The following is a 16,369-nucleotide window of genomic DNA, read 5'->3' on the forward strand; positions in this document are numbered from 1 at the left end:
AGCCGAGGGTGCGTGTCGTGTGCCGCCGGGGCAAGGGCCGTGCTGCTCACCTGCTCCTCCCCCGCGCAGCCAACCACAGTGACGAGCTGCGGCTCACGTTCCCCGTGCGGGATGGTGTGGTGCTGGAGCCCTTCCGCCTGGAGCACAACCTGGCCGTCAGCAACCACGTCTTTCACCTGAGGCCCACAGTCCACCAGACGCTGATGTGGAGGTGAGCGTCAGGGCACAGCACAGCCCGAGCCGGGTGGATGGAGGTGGCCCCGGTGCTGACATTCCTGGGCCCTGGCGTCGCCTGAGACACGTGGTAACAGCATCTGCTTGACACCGTCACCTGTTGAGCATTGCTGACTGGGCCCTGCTGTGTGCAAGGCCCTGAGGGTGTCAAAGCGAACCTGCAGGTGCCGGGAGACAGACAAATCTGCCTTGGCTTAGTGGCCTGAGGGCCACTGTCTCTGACAGAGAGCTGCTGTCACTCACCCCAGTCCTGATGAGACAGTGGTCAAGAACAAATTCCCAGAGGAAAAGGTGGCTAGCGCAGGCTGAGAAGGAGGATGTTCCAGCAGGGCCCCCGAGTTGGCCCTGAACGTGGCTCATGTGGTCCGAGCCAGGAATATAGAGAGAGGAGCGGGAACAGGGCCGGGTCCTCCCTGCAGCTGGCCACCGGGCGGGGCTGCTGCTCAAACAGTGGGCGCTGGAGTGAGGGGTCTGGAGGCCCCCTGCTGGGCCAGGTTCTGTGTTCTGAGCCTCCTACACCTGATCTCTTTTTTTTTTTTTTTTTTTTTTTTAATTAATTAATTAATTTATTTTTGGCTGTGTTGGGTCTTCGTTTCTGCGCGAGGGCTTTCTCTAGTTGCGGCGAGTGGGGGCCACTCTTCATCGCGGTGCGCGGGCCTCTCACTCTCGCCGCCTCTCTTGTTGCGGAGCACAGGCTCCAGACGCGCAGGCTCAGTAGCTGTGGCTCACGGGCCCGGCTGCTCCGCGGCATGTGGGATCTTCCCAGACCAGGGCTCGAACCCCTGTCCCCTGCATTGGCAGGCAGATTCTCAACCACTGCGCCACCAGGGAAGCCCCCACCTGATCTCTTTTGACCTTATGAGTGGGCATTGCTTGCCCCGTTGACAGTGAGGAAACTGAGGCCAGAGAAGCGACTAGCTTGGATGAGTCCTCGCAGCTAGCACGGGGCAGAGCTGGGACTCGGGCCTGGGTCTCTCAGACACCAGAACGCATTGGTGTCTCCACCCTCGGTTCCTCCTCCTCGGGCAGGACTCACACTGCCTCGCTGTGTCAGTGACCAAAGGCCTCAGCTGCCCAGTGAGCACCCTGAGGGCACGAGATGTGTCTGAGCTGGGCACGTGCACACACAACTGTGCACGCACAGCTGGCCCGTTGCCTTGAGCAGGCTGAGCCGGCTACAGAGCAGGCCAGAGGCAGCTGGGGTGGGCAGGAGGGCACGGGAGTGCACTCAGGCAAAAGGGTAGAGAGACCCCCCCCCATGCAGGGGCCCTGCTCACCCACTGCTCCTTAGCCGTGAGTACCGTCGCCTGCGAGACCTTCTGTGGCTCGTCCACTGGCCCTGCTCAGTTTTCATGCATCTGTGGTCTCCTTCGGTGCCGTATCCTTGGGGCCCACCGCAGGGGTAGGGGGGCGGGAACGGAACCAGGCAGCCCCTGGCCTGGGGTGCTTCTCCCACAGGAGCTCAGGGCATAATCAGCCTTCAGCTGGCCTCGTTGAGTTAGCGTCTGTCCGTCTGTCTGTGTCCTGGGGGAACAGGAGGTGCACTTCCATGCAGGGGACTGAGGCAGATTGTGGCCAGAGCTGTGGGGCTGTGGTTGAACAGTAAATGGGAGTCATGGGGGGAATTTGGGTTGTTGGGATGGGTTTTGATGGGAGGCCTGGGCAGGGGGAACGTCCAGGGTGAGAGAGGAGAGCTCGAGGCGGCTGGGGGAGCCTTCGTGGCTGAGGACGGGGTGCTGAGTGACTCAGTGGGGGGCTCTGGTGAGGGAGGGGTCATGGAGGCCACGGGCAGCCCCCTCGCAGAGCCGCCCTGAGCCTCGCCCCGCCCCCAGGTCTGACCTGGAGCTGCAGTTCAAGTGCTACCACCACGAGGACCGGCAGATGAACACCAACTGGCCAGCCTCGGTGCAGGTCAGCGTGAACGCCACGCCCCTCACCATCGAGCGCGGCGACAACAAGACATCCCACAAGCCCCTGCACCTCAAGCACGTGTGCCAGCCGGGCCGCAACACCATCCAGATCACCGTCACCGCCTGCTGCTGCGTGAGTGTGCGGGTGGGCCCGAGATCCTCAGCCTCCTCTGGGCCTCAGCTGCGTCATGGGTCTCCATCCCCCCTCCCCAGGAGTGATCTTTCAGGAGTACCCCAGAAACGTGCCACAGTCCCCGCCAGGGCCGTGGGGTGAAATTCAGGCCGCCGTGCTCTGGTCCGAGGCCTGGCCTTTTCTCCTACCGCAGCCTCCATCTGGTCTACACACTCACCTCCCTTTGCTCCTGTAGATCCTCCTCCCGGACACCATCCACCGTGCCCACCACCTTCTTCCACTGAGGAAGTTCTGTGTGTCCCTCAAAGCTAGGCTCCTTTCATGCCTCATTTGCAAGAAATTTTTATATTCTAATCATTTCTTCCCCTGAGAACCAACTCCACCAAGTCTGGAGTTAACTCCTTCCCTTTGTCACCCAACCATGCTGTCTCAGAACTGTGTATGTGTGTCCCCTGACCTGTGACTCACTGATCTGGGACCACGTCTGAGCCACACTCCTGTCCCCCAAGATCAGGGCCTGGCACTCAGGGCTTGCCCGGGGATTTGCAGAGTACCTGCCCTGCCCTGCTGGCCTCCCTGGAGGAGAAGGAAGAGTTCTGATCCTGCCCTTATGAGGGTCGGGGCGCCACGACCAGCCGGGGATAAGAGTCACAGGACTGGGGATGCTGTCAGAGTGAGGAGCCTGCGGGGGCTTGTGGGGGGGGGGGGTGCAGTCCTGGAAGGCTTCCTGGAGGAGTGAAGACAGGACAACATCCTCTGGCAGGAAGGGTGGAGGAGGCATGATGGGGAACAGCGGGGCGAGAGGCAGGAGGGCCAAGGCTAGGAGGTGAGTTTGGCCTGGATCTTGATGCCTTGTGTCCCATAACCACATCCCAGGGGTGTATCAGCATCAGAGTCAGCCTTGTTGGCATAGACAGCAGCAGCTGTCCCCGGGTAGTGACCCCGGTCTGGGTCCCCAGCTCGCAGGTCCCAGGACACATCCTGGGCCTCAAGGGCTCTCTTCCAGGTCCCAGGGGACCTTCTACTAACGGGGCATCACCACGGACGTGGGGCCCTTTCCTGCGCTTATTAGCCTCTGGGGTGAAGGGGGCGGCCTAGGCCTGTGGAGGCCCAGGTGGCAGGTGTGGGGGCCACGCGGCAGGGACCGAGCCTCTGCTCTTTCTCGGCAGTCCCACCTCTTCGTGCTGCAGCTGGTCCACCGGCCTTCCGTGCGCTCCGTGCTGCAAGGCCTCCTCAAGAAGCGGCTCCTGCCCGCAGAGCACTGTATCACGAAAAGTGAGTGGGGGCTCGGGGGCTGGAACCAGACCCCAGTCCCACCACGTTCATTGTCCCCTGGGCCTGGCACCACGGGGCCCTGAGTGTTCCCTGGCACTAGCCCCTCCCCATCCAATGCCCCTCCTCTGGGGCTGTGGGGATGATCAAATGAGCACACAGTACCGTGAGTGCAGCACGTGGGGCAGATTAAAACAAGACGCCGTGGTGTAGGTAGACCAGGCAGGCTTCCTGGAGGAGGTGGTCACCTGGAAGGATGGGAGGAACTGGAAGAAGGGGTTCTTCATCAGGAGAGAAGCACAGGGGTGGATTCCACCTCAACAGCCAGGCCTAACTCGAGAGGGGGGGACTTGGCTCTGACTCCCAGGTGCAGACACTTGGGGGCCAGGGCGGGGGAGGGGGGGTGCACCATGCAGGGAAGTACATCACTGCTCCCCGCCCTTCAAATGTGCTTCTTCACGTCCTGAGCCCTAGAATCCGGCCAGGCCATTTCCACATTTGGAGAGTTAAGTGCAAAAGTGCCTGTGGGGCTCTCCCACTGACCCAGAAAGTCAGTGAAGTGCCAGACTGGGTTTCTGCAGGTTTTGCAGAAAGTCCTGCCTTCCTAGGGAAGACAGGGCATGAACTGCAGAGACTGGGGGACTGATGTAGCCACCTCCAGGGGCACTTCACACATGTCGCATGTAGAGTGTCATTCCAGAGTGCTGGGAGGCCCAGGGCCTCCGGCATGCTGAGCTCCCTTTTACCCAGGCGGGGGTGCCCTGCACCTGTTCATAAGATCTCCCTGTGTTGGGGGGCGTGGAGAATCAGAGTGTGTATCAGCCACTTGAAGGAGTGGGGGGAGTGCAGGACAGCCCTGCCCTCCTTATCCACCCGTGCCTCCGCCCCACAGTCAAGCGGAATTTCAGCAGCGTGGCTGCCTCATCAGGCAACACGACCCTCAATGGGGAAGACGGCGTGGAGCAGACAGCCATCAAGGTGTCTCTGAAGTGCCCCATCACATTCCGGCGCATCCAGCTGCCTGCTCGAGGCCACGATTGCAAGCACGTCCAGGTGAGCAGTCCCAGGGAGAGCGTCCTGGAGTCTGGCTGGGATGGCGAGGAGTAGGCGAGGGGGGGTGGGCAACAGGGCCTGTCTAACCCCGGAAGGATGCCATGGCCATCAGGAGCTGATTTCACTCACTCACTCCTGCCATCATTTATTCTCTGAGCATCTTCTCTGTGTGCTCAGAGCTAGGTTCCCGGGGGGAACCAGTCCCAGCCCTGGCAGATGTGAGATGCCAGCTGGAAATCCTGCACATACGGCCACTACGGCTGATAGGGAACCTGAAAGCAGGGACGCCTCTGCCTGGTTCACTGCTGTGTCCCGAGGCCCTGCCCTGAGCAGGTACTCAGGAAGTGGCTGTGGGATGAGTGACTGTCACAGTTTGGGTGGCTAAATGCGGGCAGCCCAGGTGGGTGGGATTCACTGGGTAGGGGCTACCATGGGGGCAGGCCAGCCGTACCCTCAGCCCCACCCTCTCACAACTGGCCCCGAGGGCTTCATAGTGGGTCGGGAGCCTCCCAGCCCCCCTAACCCCCATCCTCGGGAAAACGGGGGCAGCAGAGGTCTGGTCGCTTTATTTGTCTGGCGCACACTGATGAACTGGATGGGGTGTGTCCTCCATGCCTGGGCCGGGCCAGGGAGAGGTGCTGTCACGGGGCAGGATCGGTGAGAGGCGGCTGCAGAGGAACCAGGAAGGCTTCTCAGAGGCCATGGGTCATCTGGGGCACCGGGATGGTATGAGGAGGGCTGGGCACAGGTGTGCAGGGATTCCACGTGGCCCGAAAGCTGTAAGCACAGCAGAAAATCGTCAAGGTCATCACCCCTCTCAAACCTGGGTCTCTCCATCACCTGTCTCCCTCCCTGGTGGGACGTCTTCATGAGGGTCCCGGAGGCAGCGGCACTTGCATTTAAGAGGTTTCTGAGAGCCCTGGTCTCATCTGTCTGTGTCTCCCGGCCTCCGCAGTGCTTTGACTTGGAGTCGTACCTGCAGCTGAATTGCGAGAGAGGGACCTGGAGGTGTCCTGTGTGCAAGTGAGTGATGCCCACCTCAGCATAAGCTACGTCACCCGGCTCCAGGAGGAGCTGTGGCCCTGCTCTGTGGGGTCCAGCCACCTCCGCCTGCCCTAAACACGGATGAGAGAACCCAAGCGCAGCAGAGGGGCTCAGATCACGGGGGCTGTGCACAGTCCCTTTGTAGCAAGCGATCACAAGGCTGCCCTCTCCTGTCGGTGCCCCCAAGTAGTAACCAGTGGCAGGGCCCGGGTCTCTTGGACACAGTGGGGAGGAGTGGGCTGTGGCCTCCGCTAGGGGCCAGGAGCAAAGGCCAAGCCCCCTTTCTCCTTTTCCAGTAAAACCGCTCTGCTCGAGGGTCTGGAGGTAGATCAGTACATGTGGGGCATCCTGAATGCCATCCAACAGTAAGTGGGCCTCCCCACACTAGGGCAGGGGGTGGGGGAGGAGGGGGGGCTGGGCGGAATGCTGACCTGGGTTGCATTAGGTGAGTATGTGATCACCCCTGATACCCTATCCCCCATTGGCCGGCAGACCATTTTCCCACATCCCTCACCTCTGTGCGAATTTAAGGGGTTCTGTACCTGGGGGCAAATGAACTTTCCAGAAAGGACCAAGCTCTGCCAGAGCAGGAAGTTGACGTGGCCGCATCTTGGGTGGAGGCTTTGGGGCCCGCTGCCCCATGCCCAGCCACTTGCTCTTCCTAGTCTCAGTCTCCCCATCTTTCAAAAGTTATAAAAATCCGTCACACCTCTGTCCTATGCAGAGTGTGGTGGGAATGGGGGCAGAGGGAGCCTGGACGAGGACATCGCAGTGTCTGTCCGAGCTGGAGGCCCTCATGTCCAAAGCCCGGTACCCCAGAGCCTCAGCTCTGCCGCCTTGCTCCCCCCAGCTCCGAGTTTGAAGAGGTCACCATTGACCCCACATGCAGCTGGCGGCCAGTGCCCATCAAGTCGGACCTCCACATTAAGGATGACCCTGACGGCATCCCGTCCAAGCGGTTCAAGACCATGAGTCCCAGCCAGATGATCATGCCCAATGTCATGGAGATGATCGCAGCCCTGGGCCCCGGCCCGTCCCCCTATCCACTCCCACCCCCTCCCGGGGGCACCAACTCCAACGACTACAGCAGCCAAGGTGGGTGATGGCCGACAAGGAGGGAGGGAGAAGCCCCAGCAGGGGCCCAGGATTTCTGGGGTGATGGTGGCAGGTGCAGGGAGGGTGTGGTGTGAAGAGGCAGAGGTAACGCGCGCCCCCCCAAAAAAAGTCCCACATCGCTGAAGTTGGGGGTACAGCGGCCCGTGCAATGCCGTCCCCCTCCCTCCGTCCAGCTAGCCCTGTGGGTTGGCACCCAGCTGGGAAGTCATGAGTGAGGAACTGCCCCCGCGAGCCAGCCTCCCGCCTCTCGCACCCCCCGCTGCCCAGCCTCCCTCCCGACTCCTGGATCTCCCTGGTCGGCAGCTGCCAAGCTTAGGGGCTTCAGAGCCTGCTTTGCTGGGGGCAGTGAGACCACACTCCTCCTGGAGCTCCTGGCCCTCCCGTGTTTCCCTCTGACATCTACATATTGTCCCTATCCCTGCAACTCTCCCACCCTTCCAGAGACGGGGTCCAGGGGCCTGGAGCACCAGCCTTCGGCCACCAAGGTCACTGTCACTGCCCCCTCACTTCTTGCTGCCCAGAGCAAGCTGCACCGCACTGCCCTCAGTTCCCAGAAAGTACCCCCCTACCCCCCAAACACCGGGCATGGCAGCTCCCCGCAGAACCCCTGCTCTTAGGTTCCTGGGGCTCCTGGATGATTAAAGGCCCGGAGAGGTTAGCCTACCTAGCCAGAGTCCCACAGCATGCTGAGCGCCCCAGCTTTCCAGTGTGCTGCTCCTCTGAGCTCTCACCGCGGCCACCTGGTGGAGGAAGCAGCGGCTTGGGAGGCCAGACATCTGGCTCTGAGGGTGTCATCTTGAATCTGGCCCAGCTTTCTTTGTGGACTTGGCAGACTCCGACCCCCCCCCTCTGGGCCTGGGTGGTCCCAGTGACGAAGGGCAGCCTCACGGGGGCTGTGGGTGAGCAGGTCTGGGGGGCTCGCACAGCAGATCCTGTGGGAAGTTCAGACTCGGGCCTCATTCCATGTTTCCTGCCGCAGGAGCCCGACCACCCTCTCCTCCCACTCTAGCCCTGCTCGTGGCTGTACACCAGCACACGGCCTGGGGTGCTAAGGCCCGCAGGAGAAGGCTGCATCGCTACCCCGCTGTGCGGCCCTGAGGTCTACGGCTGCAGGAGCCGACTCTAGCCTCGCAGGAGGGTGGGCCTTGGTTCTTCCTTTACACGCTGAGTTCCCTGGGGTGGCCGTCTTCCCTCTGGGTCACATCCCTCCCCATCTTGTTCCCTCCCCAGGCAACAGCTACCAGGGCCATGGCAACTTTGACTTCCCCCACGGGAACCCCGGCGGGACGTCCATGAACGACTTCATGCACGGGCCCCCCCAGCTCTCCCACCCCCCGGACATGCCCAACAACATGGCTGCCCTTGAGAAGCCCCTCAGTCACCCCATGCAGGAGACTGTGAGTACCTCTTCCTCGCCGCTGACCCTCCACCTCCCCCGTGCCCCCAGCCCCAGTATGGGGCTGACGGGGACAGAGGGCTCCCCTGGACCTTTCTCATGTTTGCCTAGTTCCCTACCAGGCAAAGGGGAGGACTGAGAGTTGAGACTCAGGACCCAGGAGGGCGTGGGAGGCCTGACTGAGGCTGGGTCATGGCCCATCAGTGTCCTTGGATTTGGCCATTTCACCCAGGACATCAGATTCTCAGATGGGGGAAGCTTCAGGCTCTTACCTGCACACACATTGCATGCATATGCACACATGCAGATGCCTGCACACCCCCTACATACAGGCCCTCACCCCCCCATACACCCGACACACATCCTATATACACACACACACACACACACACAGCCCCATCCCCTTTCTCCCCGTCTTACACACACGCTGTTATGCTGACTTACTGTAGCTTCATCCAGCCATCTAGAGTTTAGTCCCAGACCCAGGCACTTATTCCCCAGGGCTCTGAATCTTCAGGGTATCACCTCCTCCTGCAAAAAGAAACATTAGGATACCTACTTATCCCAAGAGTATTCACTTCTCGTCCTGTTTCACATATTAACGCACACCGTATTGCTGAGAAAGCCCCTTCAGGTGAGGTGTCCCGTGCTGTCCAGAGGCCTTCCCTTCCTGTGGCGCCGACAGCAGTGGTGGGAGGCCTGGCCGCCTCCCGAGTCCTTATCTAGGCAGCGATGGATGATTGCATTTGATCTCGCAGACGTTTTCTGAGCCTGGTCTCCCGGCTGTGCCTTGTACCAGGTGTAAGCAAGACAGACACAGGCCTCGAGCTAATGGAGCAAAAGTTCTGGCAGTGCCTGGATGGAGGAAGAACAGTTGGGGTTTTGAGGAAACCGAGGCCCAAGAGCTGAAGACTGAGGTCTCAGTCGTTCTTTCTGTCCCTGGTCTCTCATCTTAGCAGGAGGGGCAGTCACTGAGGGCCTGGCAGTGGGTCCTGGGCCACAGCAGCCAGAGAGAAGGGTCCAGGAGTCTCGCCAATGCCTGGCAGTGGAGTTGGGCCTACACCCGAAGGTGCCTCTCCAAGTTCTCCCAGTCTCCATCATGTGGCCTGGAAGGAAGGGGCCTTTGGATTGTACTGTGTTCCCCACAGCTGACATGGAGTTGGGGAACATCCAGCACTGGGCCAGGGACTATCCTGTGCACCAGAGCCACCAATTCTCAGCAGGAGTGACTATTAACCAGAAGGGTTCTAAATGAGGGGCGCACTGCAGCAGCTTTCCCGCAGGAACCCAGAATGCCAAGTTGGAAATAGCTGCTTTCACCAGCCTTCAGCCATGTTTTCGCAAGTTACTTTCTGCCCCATGGGGCTTCCAATTTCTGGGGGCGTCTCTCCTGGCCCCCTTCCCCAGCCCTGCTCCCCAGGCCCTCAGCCTTCCATGTCCAGGAATCACCCAGATCACACCCCTGCTCCACACTGACCTGGCACCTTCTGAGTCCTCACAATTCCCAGCACTGGAAGATGGCAGCGGGGGTGCTGTGTGCTTTCTGCGTCCAACAAGACATTTTCCTGCCTTGTCAGCCCTGCAACCAGGGTCCTCGCAGAGGGACTTAAGCCCTTGAGTTGACTTCACAGCCCACCCCCCCCAGGAAGCTTTTCAGATATGCACGGTCCTTGTCCGTTTCTGGGCTTTTGTTAGATGGGAACTGGACCCAGAGGTACAGCTGTGCAAGGTGGTGTGGTGCAGTCACAGGTCAACAACCCACCTGCCCAACCAGAGCAGCCTGACCCGGCTGAGCACGAGGCCAGGAAGGATTCCCAGGCGCACGGACTGGTGGGAGGGCTCCAGCCAGGTGCTGGCGCACCCAAGGCTCTCCCGTGCCAGGTGGGAGGTTGACAGGTGTGTCAGCAGGTCCCAGAGAGCGCTTGCCCCTCCAGGTTCTGAGATAATCCGGCAAGACGTCAGGGCTGAGGGCGTTAGTTGTGTCAGCAGATCTGGGGACTGTCTGTCTGGGGCCGGGCTGCTCCAGGAGTGTGGAGCCCCTCCCTGCCCCCCACTTCCAGAATGGTCACTGTGGAGCGTCACAGGCTGGCCTCGCCGACAGCTGTGAGCGCTGTCCCTCCCGCCCCTCCTGGTTCTTCTTACTTCGTGTGCATCCCACACGTAGTTCCCCCAGGGTCAGCAACCTTCATGTCACGTGGTCATCCCTCGTTCTCAAGGCCCGGGCTGGAGGGGCTCTGTGCTGCGGAGGGCCACCTGGACCGTGGGCAGGGGCCAGCCCACAGCAAGGCTTGGGGAGCAGCTTTTAGGAGAAACAGGAAGAGGAACTGGTGTCTGGAGAAGATCAGGGATGGTGTCGCTGCCGTTTGCAAACCCACGAAAGAAGTGTCAGTGTTTCTGTGTGGCCCAGAAGACAGGGCTGGGAGGAGGGTACTGACCAAGGAGACATTTGGTCACCTGGCTGCCCATTCCAAGTGAGAGGCCTGGCCAGTCAGTGAGCTCCCTTCACTCGCAAAGTGTGATGGGGGGCTCGGAGGCCGTTGGGGATGCCGGGGGTGGGGGCCCAGACTTAGACTTGGCCTTTCACTCCGAGATCTGAACTCTGAAGGCAGGGCTGCTTGAGGCAGCAAACAGACCAACAGGGGAAGTTTAAATCTCGCCCACTCGTGTCCCCTGCCCACCCATAGCCCCGATGGTTCAGTACACGCGCGGGGGCAGGGGGAGGGGGGCGCCTAGGTTATCTACGAGAGAAGCACGCCTGTTGCTGCCTAGGTGGGTGGCCAGCAGGAAGGTCTGGCAGGACTCAGAAGACCCAGGTCACACCTTGGGCACAACTCCGTCCTACCCCGGGACAGCAGGGAGAGCTTACACCGAGGCCCCGGCTGCCCCCGGAGCCAGCATGCCTCGTGTCGCCCCCAGACCAGGACCCACGTGGAGGCGCAGACCCCCATGAGCTGCACGCCTGCCCCATGCTGTCGTCCGTGTCTGCTCCCTGCCGCCCCGGCTCGGGCCTGCACCACGCCGCCAGCAGCACTCCCGCCCGCCTCCCTGCTCCCCGGAAACATGCCCATTTCGCTTCTCCATCCTGCCCTTGCTGTTGTTCATTGTGCTGGTGTCCGGGCTAGGGAGACAGAGGGGCTCCCAGGGGCCTGGGCCCCGACCTCAGTGTCTCTGCTAGTCTCAGAGCCCCTGGCCGCCTCCCTCCCTGCCCCACGTGGCTTCAGCCTCCCTGACTGGCGGGTCTGGGGGGAGGATTTTGTTTGTTTGTTTGTTTCTCTGCAGAAAAAAAAAAAAAAAAAGAATTCGGCCTTGTAGAGGGGTGGCTTTGTTTTGGGGGTTTTTGTTATTTTCCTGGTTTTGTTTGCTTTTCATTTCTCCAGGCATCTCGTCGCTGTACCTCGTCACCTCACCTCTCTTTTTCCTGCTCTCTCCTCCTCCACAGATGCCACACGCTGGCAGTTCTGACCAGCCCCATCCCTCCATGCAACAAGGTTTGCACGTCCCACACCCCAGCAGCCAGTCAGGGCCTCCATTACATCACAGTGGGGCTCCTCCTCCTTCCCAGCCTCCCCGGCCACCGCCACAGGCCGCTCCCGGCAACCATCCACACAGTGACCTGACCTTTAACCCCTCCTCAGCCTTAGAGGGTCAGGCCGGAGCGCAGGGAGCGTCTGACATGCCGGAGCCTTCGCTGGATGTAAGTTGGGGTCACCACGTGTCTTGGCCTGGGGCCGGGACTGCCCGAGAGCAGGGGCGGGTGTTGAGGGCCCGAGGCCCGGGGTGGAGGAGGTACAGCTGTGAGGAGGGGGTGGGCGGGCGGAGGGTGGGCCCCGCCATCCTGCCTCCCCTGTGGCTCCAGGACCGGGGAACCCCACAGTGGGCAAGCCTCAGCGAGGGTGCCACACCCCTTGCCCCACCCTGCTGGCCCCGCCCCCTGTCCCCTTGGCCACAGTCCTGCCGCCCGGCCCTGCCCTACCTCCCCCAGGCCCTCACAGAGTCCCTCTGGGCTGATCCTGGAGGCAGCACAGGAGGGTCCATCCCCCCTTCTTCCCACCTCCCGTTCCCCGACATCGGCTTGCCATCTCTGCATCTGCCACTCTCTGGCCCAAGGCAGGGGAGGGGCTGGAGGGACAGGTCCCTCTGTCTGTCTCGCTGGTGTGTGTCTCCAGTTTCTAGTCTGTGTGTTGTCCATGCCCTGTGCTTTTGCTCACTCCATCGCTCACTCTGAGAGGCCCCCACGTGGGGTGACAGAAGGATCGGCCTCGGGTCACACTGGGGGTCGAGGGCGGGGGGGGGGGGTCGTGTGACTGAGGCAGAAGCAGGCAGCTGAGATTCAGGGATCACCCCCCTTGAGAACTGAATGGTCTGGAAGGTGGGCAAGGGGGACACTGAATGATGGGTGCTGGGCAGCTGTTCAGGGCTGCCAGCGAGGGACACCGCCCTTGCCCCTCCCACCCCTCGCCCCCAGGCTCTAGATTCCCGGAGAGGAGGCCTGCCCTCTCCTTGGTCGCTCCTGTCCTTCACGTCCCAGCCCCAGCAAGAGTCACCCTTGGCCCCAGCAAGAGTCTCTGGTGAATGGGATTCACTCAGCTTTGGGGCCATCTTGGATTCTTGCCCGACTCTCCTCCCCAGACCAGGCCAGGGCAGGTGCTTTTAGATTGATGAGGGTCCCCTGTGTGACCGAAAGAGTCCAAGGACCTCACAGTAGAGGGTAGGGATGGTCTGTAGCCTCTTCCTGGAGTCTACAGGGAAGAGCAGTGCTGCCAGCTAGCCGCGGGCTCAGCAAGGAGCCGGGAGCTCTTGGGGGAGGTGTGGGGCGGTGGGAGCCGCAGAGATCGGCCAGCCTTACATGCAAAGCCACATGGCTTCTCCTGGGAGGCATGAGTGAACCCCCAGCCCCTTGTGGCAGGGTCTAAGGAACACTGTGTTCGTGAGGAGGCTTCCCGGCTGGTGGGCTGAGGGCCCCACTCTCCCAGACTTGAAATAAGCACGGGTGTGCCCCAGACTAGCACGGTGGCCTGGATGCATCTGGGGACCACCGGCACTGTTAGTTTCCCCTGTTTGGACCAAGACCCCAGGAGGCAGGTAGAGGGCAAGCGAACGGGCCCGAGGGTGCCCTGCTTCCTCGCCCTGGGCTGGGCCGGCCCGGCCTTCGGCCGACACCTCATCTGAGCTTCTGTACTTCTTTTGCAGCTCCTTCCAGAACTCACAAACCCTGACGAGCTCCTCTCGTACCTGGATCCCCCCGATCTGCCGAGCAATAGTAATGATGACCTCCTGTCTCTCTTTGAGAACAACTGAAGCCCACCCCTCTGTCGGGGCCACCCCTCCCCACGCGGCCTCCTTCCCCATCTGCCCCCCACGCTTTCCCGCCGGGAGCCCGTGCCCTCGGACCGCCCCTGCTGCGGCCTTCAGAGCCTAGGGGCGGGACGGTGCACTGTGAAGGCGGTGCAGGTCTGGAGCCCACGCCCAGAGCAGGCCCCAAAGATGACCCTCGAGACAGGGCGCTGGCCCGGGGAGGGGGCACACATTGACGGCGGCTTCCAGACGACCCTCCAGTGCCCCGCAGGTTCTTCCAGTTTCTAAACTGTAACCCGGCCTCCCTGCTTCCTGGCCCAGAGCCGCCTCCACGTGACTGTGAACCTGAGGGAGGGGCCCCCGTATCCCAGTGGCCCCGAACCTTCGAGCAGCAGCAGCTGTTGGTGGCAGTGAGAACGGCCTGCCCACCACCACGACCACCCACCACAGAAAAGCACAAACCTCTGGGAAAGAGAACTCTCAGGGGCCAAGGTTATCGCTTTGACCCCAGACCTCTAAGCCAGGATACCCTGTAAGCACTCTCAGAGAGCAGAGAAAAAAAGACAAGAGTCTGTGTTTGGGAGAGGGTGAGCCATTCCTGCTTGGGGACCGGTGGAAAAGGGAGTCAAGGCCTCCTCCGAGCCAGGATGGCTCCACAACCTCTGACTCAGGCCGGGGCCCAGCCTTGGGGGGGCCAGAGAGAGAAAGAAGCCAGCTGAAATTACTGCGCCCTTAATTGGGGAAGGGGGGGGAGTGCCGCCAGCCGGATTTGGAGTCCAACAGAAATGGCCAACTTACAACTTTGCTCCAAGCCACCCCCTGTTCTTAAACGACAGCATCTTAAAGCTGCGAAGTCACCTGAGGAAAAGGAACACCGGACTTGGACAGCAAGCGACCCATTTCTCTCCATGCGTCCTGTTTCCTTCCTCTGCTCCCCCCTCGCCCACCTCTCCGAGACTGTTACGTGGGACACCCACTTCCCTCTGTCCCAGTGCCCCTATGTCTACCCAGACGGCAAGGTGAGTGGTGGAAAGGCAGGGGATGCACGGGCTCAGCAGCAGGAACCCCGGGCATCACTCTCTCTGCGGCTCCTCTGTCTGGTCTGGTCTGTCCCTGTGCTCGAGGCTGCCCCCGGCTCCAGCCCAGTCTGCCGCCGCCTGTGCCAGGATGTGCCCTCGAGCGTCGCGTGGTGTTTCTGTGGCTGTCTCAGACCCCGCGCTTGGCTGCCAGCCTCTCCTTCCCTCCATGTCCCTCTGGCCTCGAAAGCTCACCCCACACCCCTGCTCCAGCAAAAGCAGCCTCTGGTTTTCCCTCCACGCTTCGCTCCATCCAGCTAACCGCTCGCTCTCGGAGTCTCCCAGGTAGCTTCTTGTGAGTCCGTTTTGTTCCAGGCTCCCTTGTGCTCCCCTGCGCTCCCCGAGCCGCATGGCCGGTGACGTTGGGCCGTTGGGTCACTTGGGTCCCCTCTGTAAATTCATCGCGCCCCTCCCCTGCTGCTGCCCGAGGCCCTCACCTGCTCCCCCGTCCACTGTCTGTGTTCTCAGTCTCCGTCTCCCTCTCTGTTGGGGGTTGGGGGAACACCCCCAGCACTCCTCTGGATGTGACCGGGATGTTGGCCCCAGCTGTTGACTTCCAGTCGCTGTACCAGACGGCCCGGCACAAGGTTTTCTGTAGGAAAGCTGCCATCGTCCCGTCCTCGCCCCTTTTCCTTTGTCCCGTTGTCAGAGGTTTTTTCAAACAGCGTGGTGTTCCGTATACAAATCAATTATTTTAAGAATTGCTTTTGTAAATATCTTTGTGAATATTTTAGTATTGTCTTTGATAATATTCAACATTTTCATGACCTGGTTATAGCCTTTGCTGGTGTTTTTAAAATACCTTGACTCAACGACAAAGACCGAGTCCCTTTTTTAAGAAAAACAACAAACAAAAACAAAAAAGCAACCAGGGCCATTTGTACAGAAGAAGGGACTAAGAGCATGGGTGAGTACAGTGAGTTAGAAGAGCAGGCCACCCGCCGTTTGGAGCCATCCCCAGTTGGCTGGTGGGGACAAGACAATGCCAGGTAACATGTGGCCGTCTCTGCCCAGTGGCCAGTAGCCCCAGCTGTGTCAGGCCATCTGGGAATGTTCTGCCCCAGACAGATTTACGGATGCCTTCCTTAGAAGTTCCCACTTCCTGCCGTGCAACTTTTTCTCAGAAAGGCCTGGGGTCCGTTCTGGTTGTTATCGGGGTGTCCCCCTCTGCTCACTGACCTATCCACAGCTTTCTAGCACAGAGGGTCGATCTGTTCCCCACAGCCCAGGCTCCAGGCACCTGCCTCAACCATCTCTGAGGAAACCATGGGCTCGGCACCTGAGGCAGGTTTCCTGGGTCCCCTCCCAAGCGAGCCTCCACCAGCAAGTTCAGCAAAGAGCTTTCCAGAACCGTGGTGCCTGCAGCCCGCGCTCTGGGCGTGTACTCTTCCAGAGCGGTTTTGGAGCCAGGTCGGGGGGGGGTGGGGGGGGAGGCATCAAGGCGTCCGGGGCTGTAGCGAGCCCCAGTTGGTGACACATTCAGGTGATGACAGCCTCCCCAAGCAGGGGCGGTTCTGAACTCTGGGGAGATGCTTCCCTGATCCTTTCGGATGACTACTTGGAGCCATAAGTAACCTCAGCAAAAAACAATGCCTCAGCAAGCCACTTCTCCATGACAAGCATCCACCCAGCCCACAGGCATGTTTCTGTCTCCACTCCACAGAATGGACAGGGCGCTGGCGGGCAGGTGGGAAGGCCCAAGTACAAGCAATCACCCCCATCTTCTTGGTTTGAAGCTTTACCCATGTATCATGTTCCTGTAGCCATTTTTATTTTTTAAGAAACTTCTAATACTTTCTCCGTAACGGAAGCCCTGAACCCCCAGAGAGCTACACGTCTG

At 60.7% G+C, this 16,369-nt stretch overlaps 1 protein-coding gene across 3 annotated transcripts in view; it reads left to right on the plus strand.

The window, feature by feature from the left end:
• ZMIZ1 (zinc finger MIZ-type containing 1) overlaps positions 1–15,962 on the plus strand; it is a 232,916-nt gene extending 216,954 nt beyond the window's left edge. For 2 of the 3 annotated variants that reach the window (XM_068547971.1, XM_068547972.1), the window contains exons 16-25: positions 70–211; positions 2,067–2,277; positions 3,447–3,552; positions 4,442–4,602; positions 5,558–5,625; positions 5,943–6,011; positions 6,497–6,741; positions 7,993–8,159; positions 11,598–11,852; positions 13,349–15,962. In XM_068547971.1, coding sequence (XP_068404072.1) covers positions 70–211; positions 2,067–2,277; positions 3,447–3,552; positions 4,442–4,602; positions 5,558–5,625; positions 5,943–6,011; positions 6,497–6,741; positions 7,993–8,159; positions 11,598–11,852; positions 13,349–13,456 — 1,532 coding nt within the window. In that variant the 3' untranslated portion in view covers positions 13,457–15,962. The remainder of the gene's footprint in view (positions 1–69; positions 212–2,066; positions 2,278–3,446; positions 3,553–4,441; positions 4,603–5,557; positions 5,626–5,942; positions 6,012–6,496; positions 6,742–7,992; positions 8,160–11,597; positions 11,853–13,348) is intronic. The other variant, XM_068547973.1, reaches the window with a different exon arrangement.
• Positions 15,963–16,369: the final 407 nt, after the last annotated feature.

The sequence above is a fragment of the Eschrichtius robustus genome, chromosome 7 (genome assembly GCF_028021215.1).
Source record: "Eschrichtius robustus isolate mEscRob2 chromosome 7, mEscRob2.pri, whole genome shotgun sequence".
Taxonomy (NCBI): Eukaryota; Metazoa; Chordata; class Mammalia; order Artiodactyla; family Eschrichtiidae; genus Eschrichtius; species Eschrichtius robustus.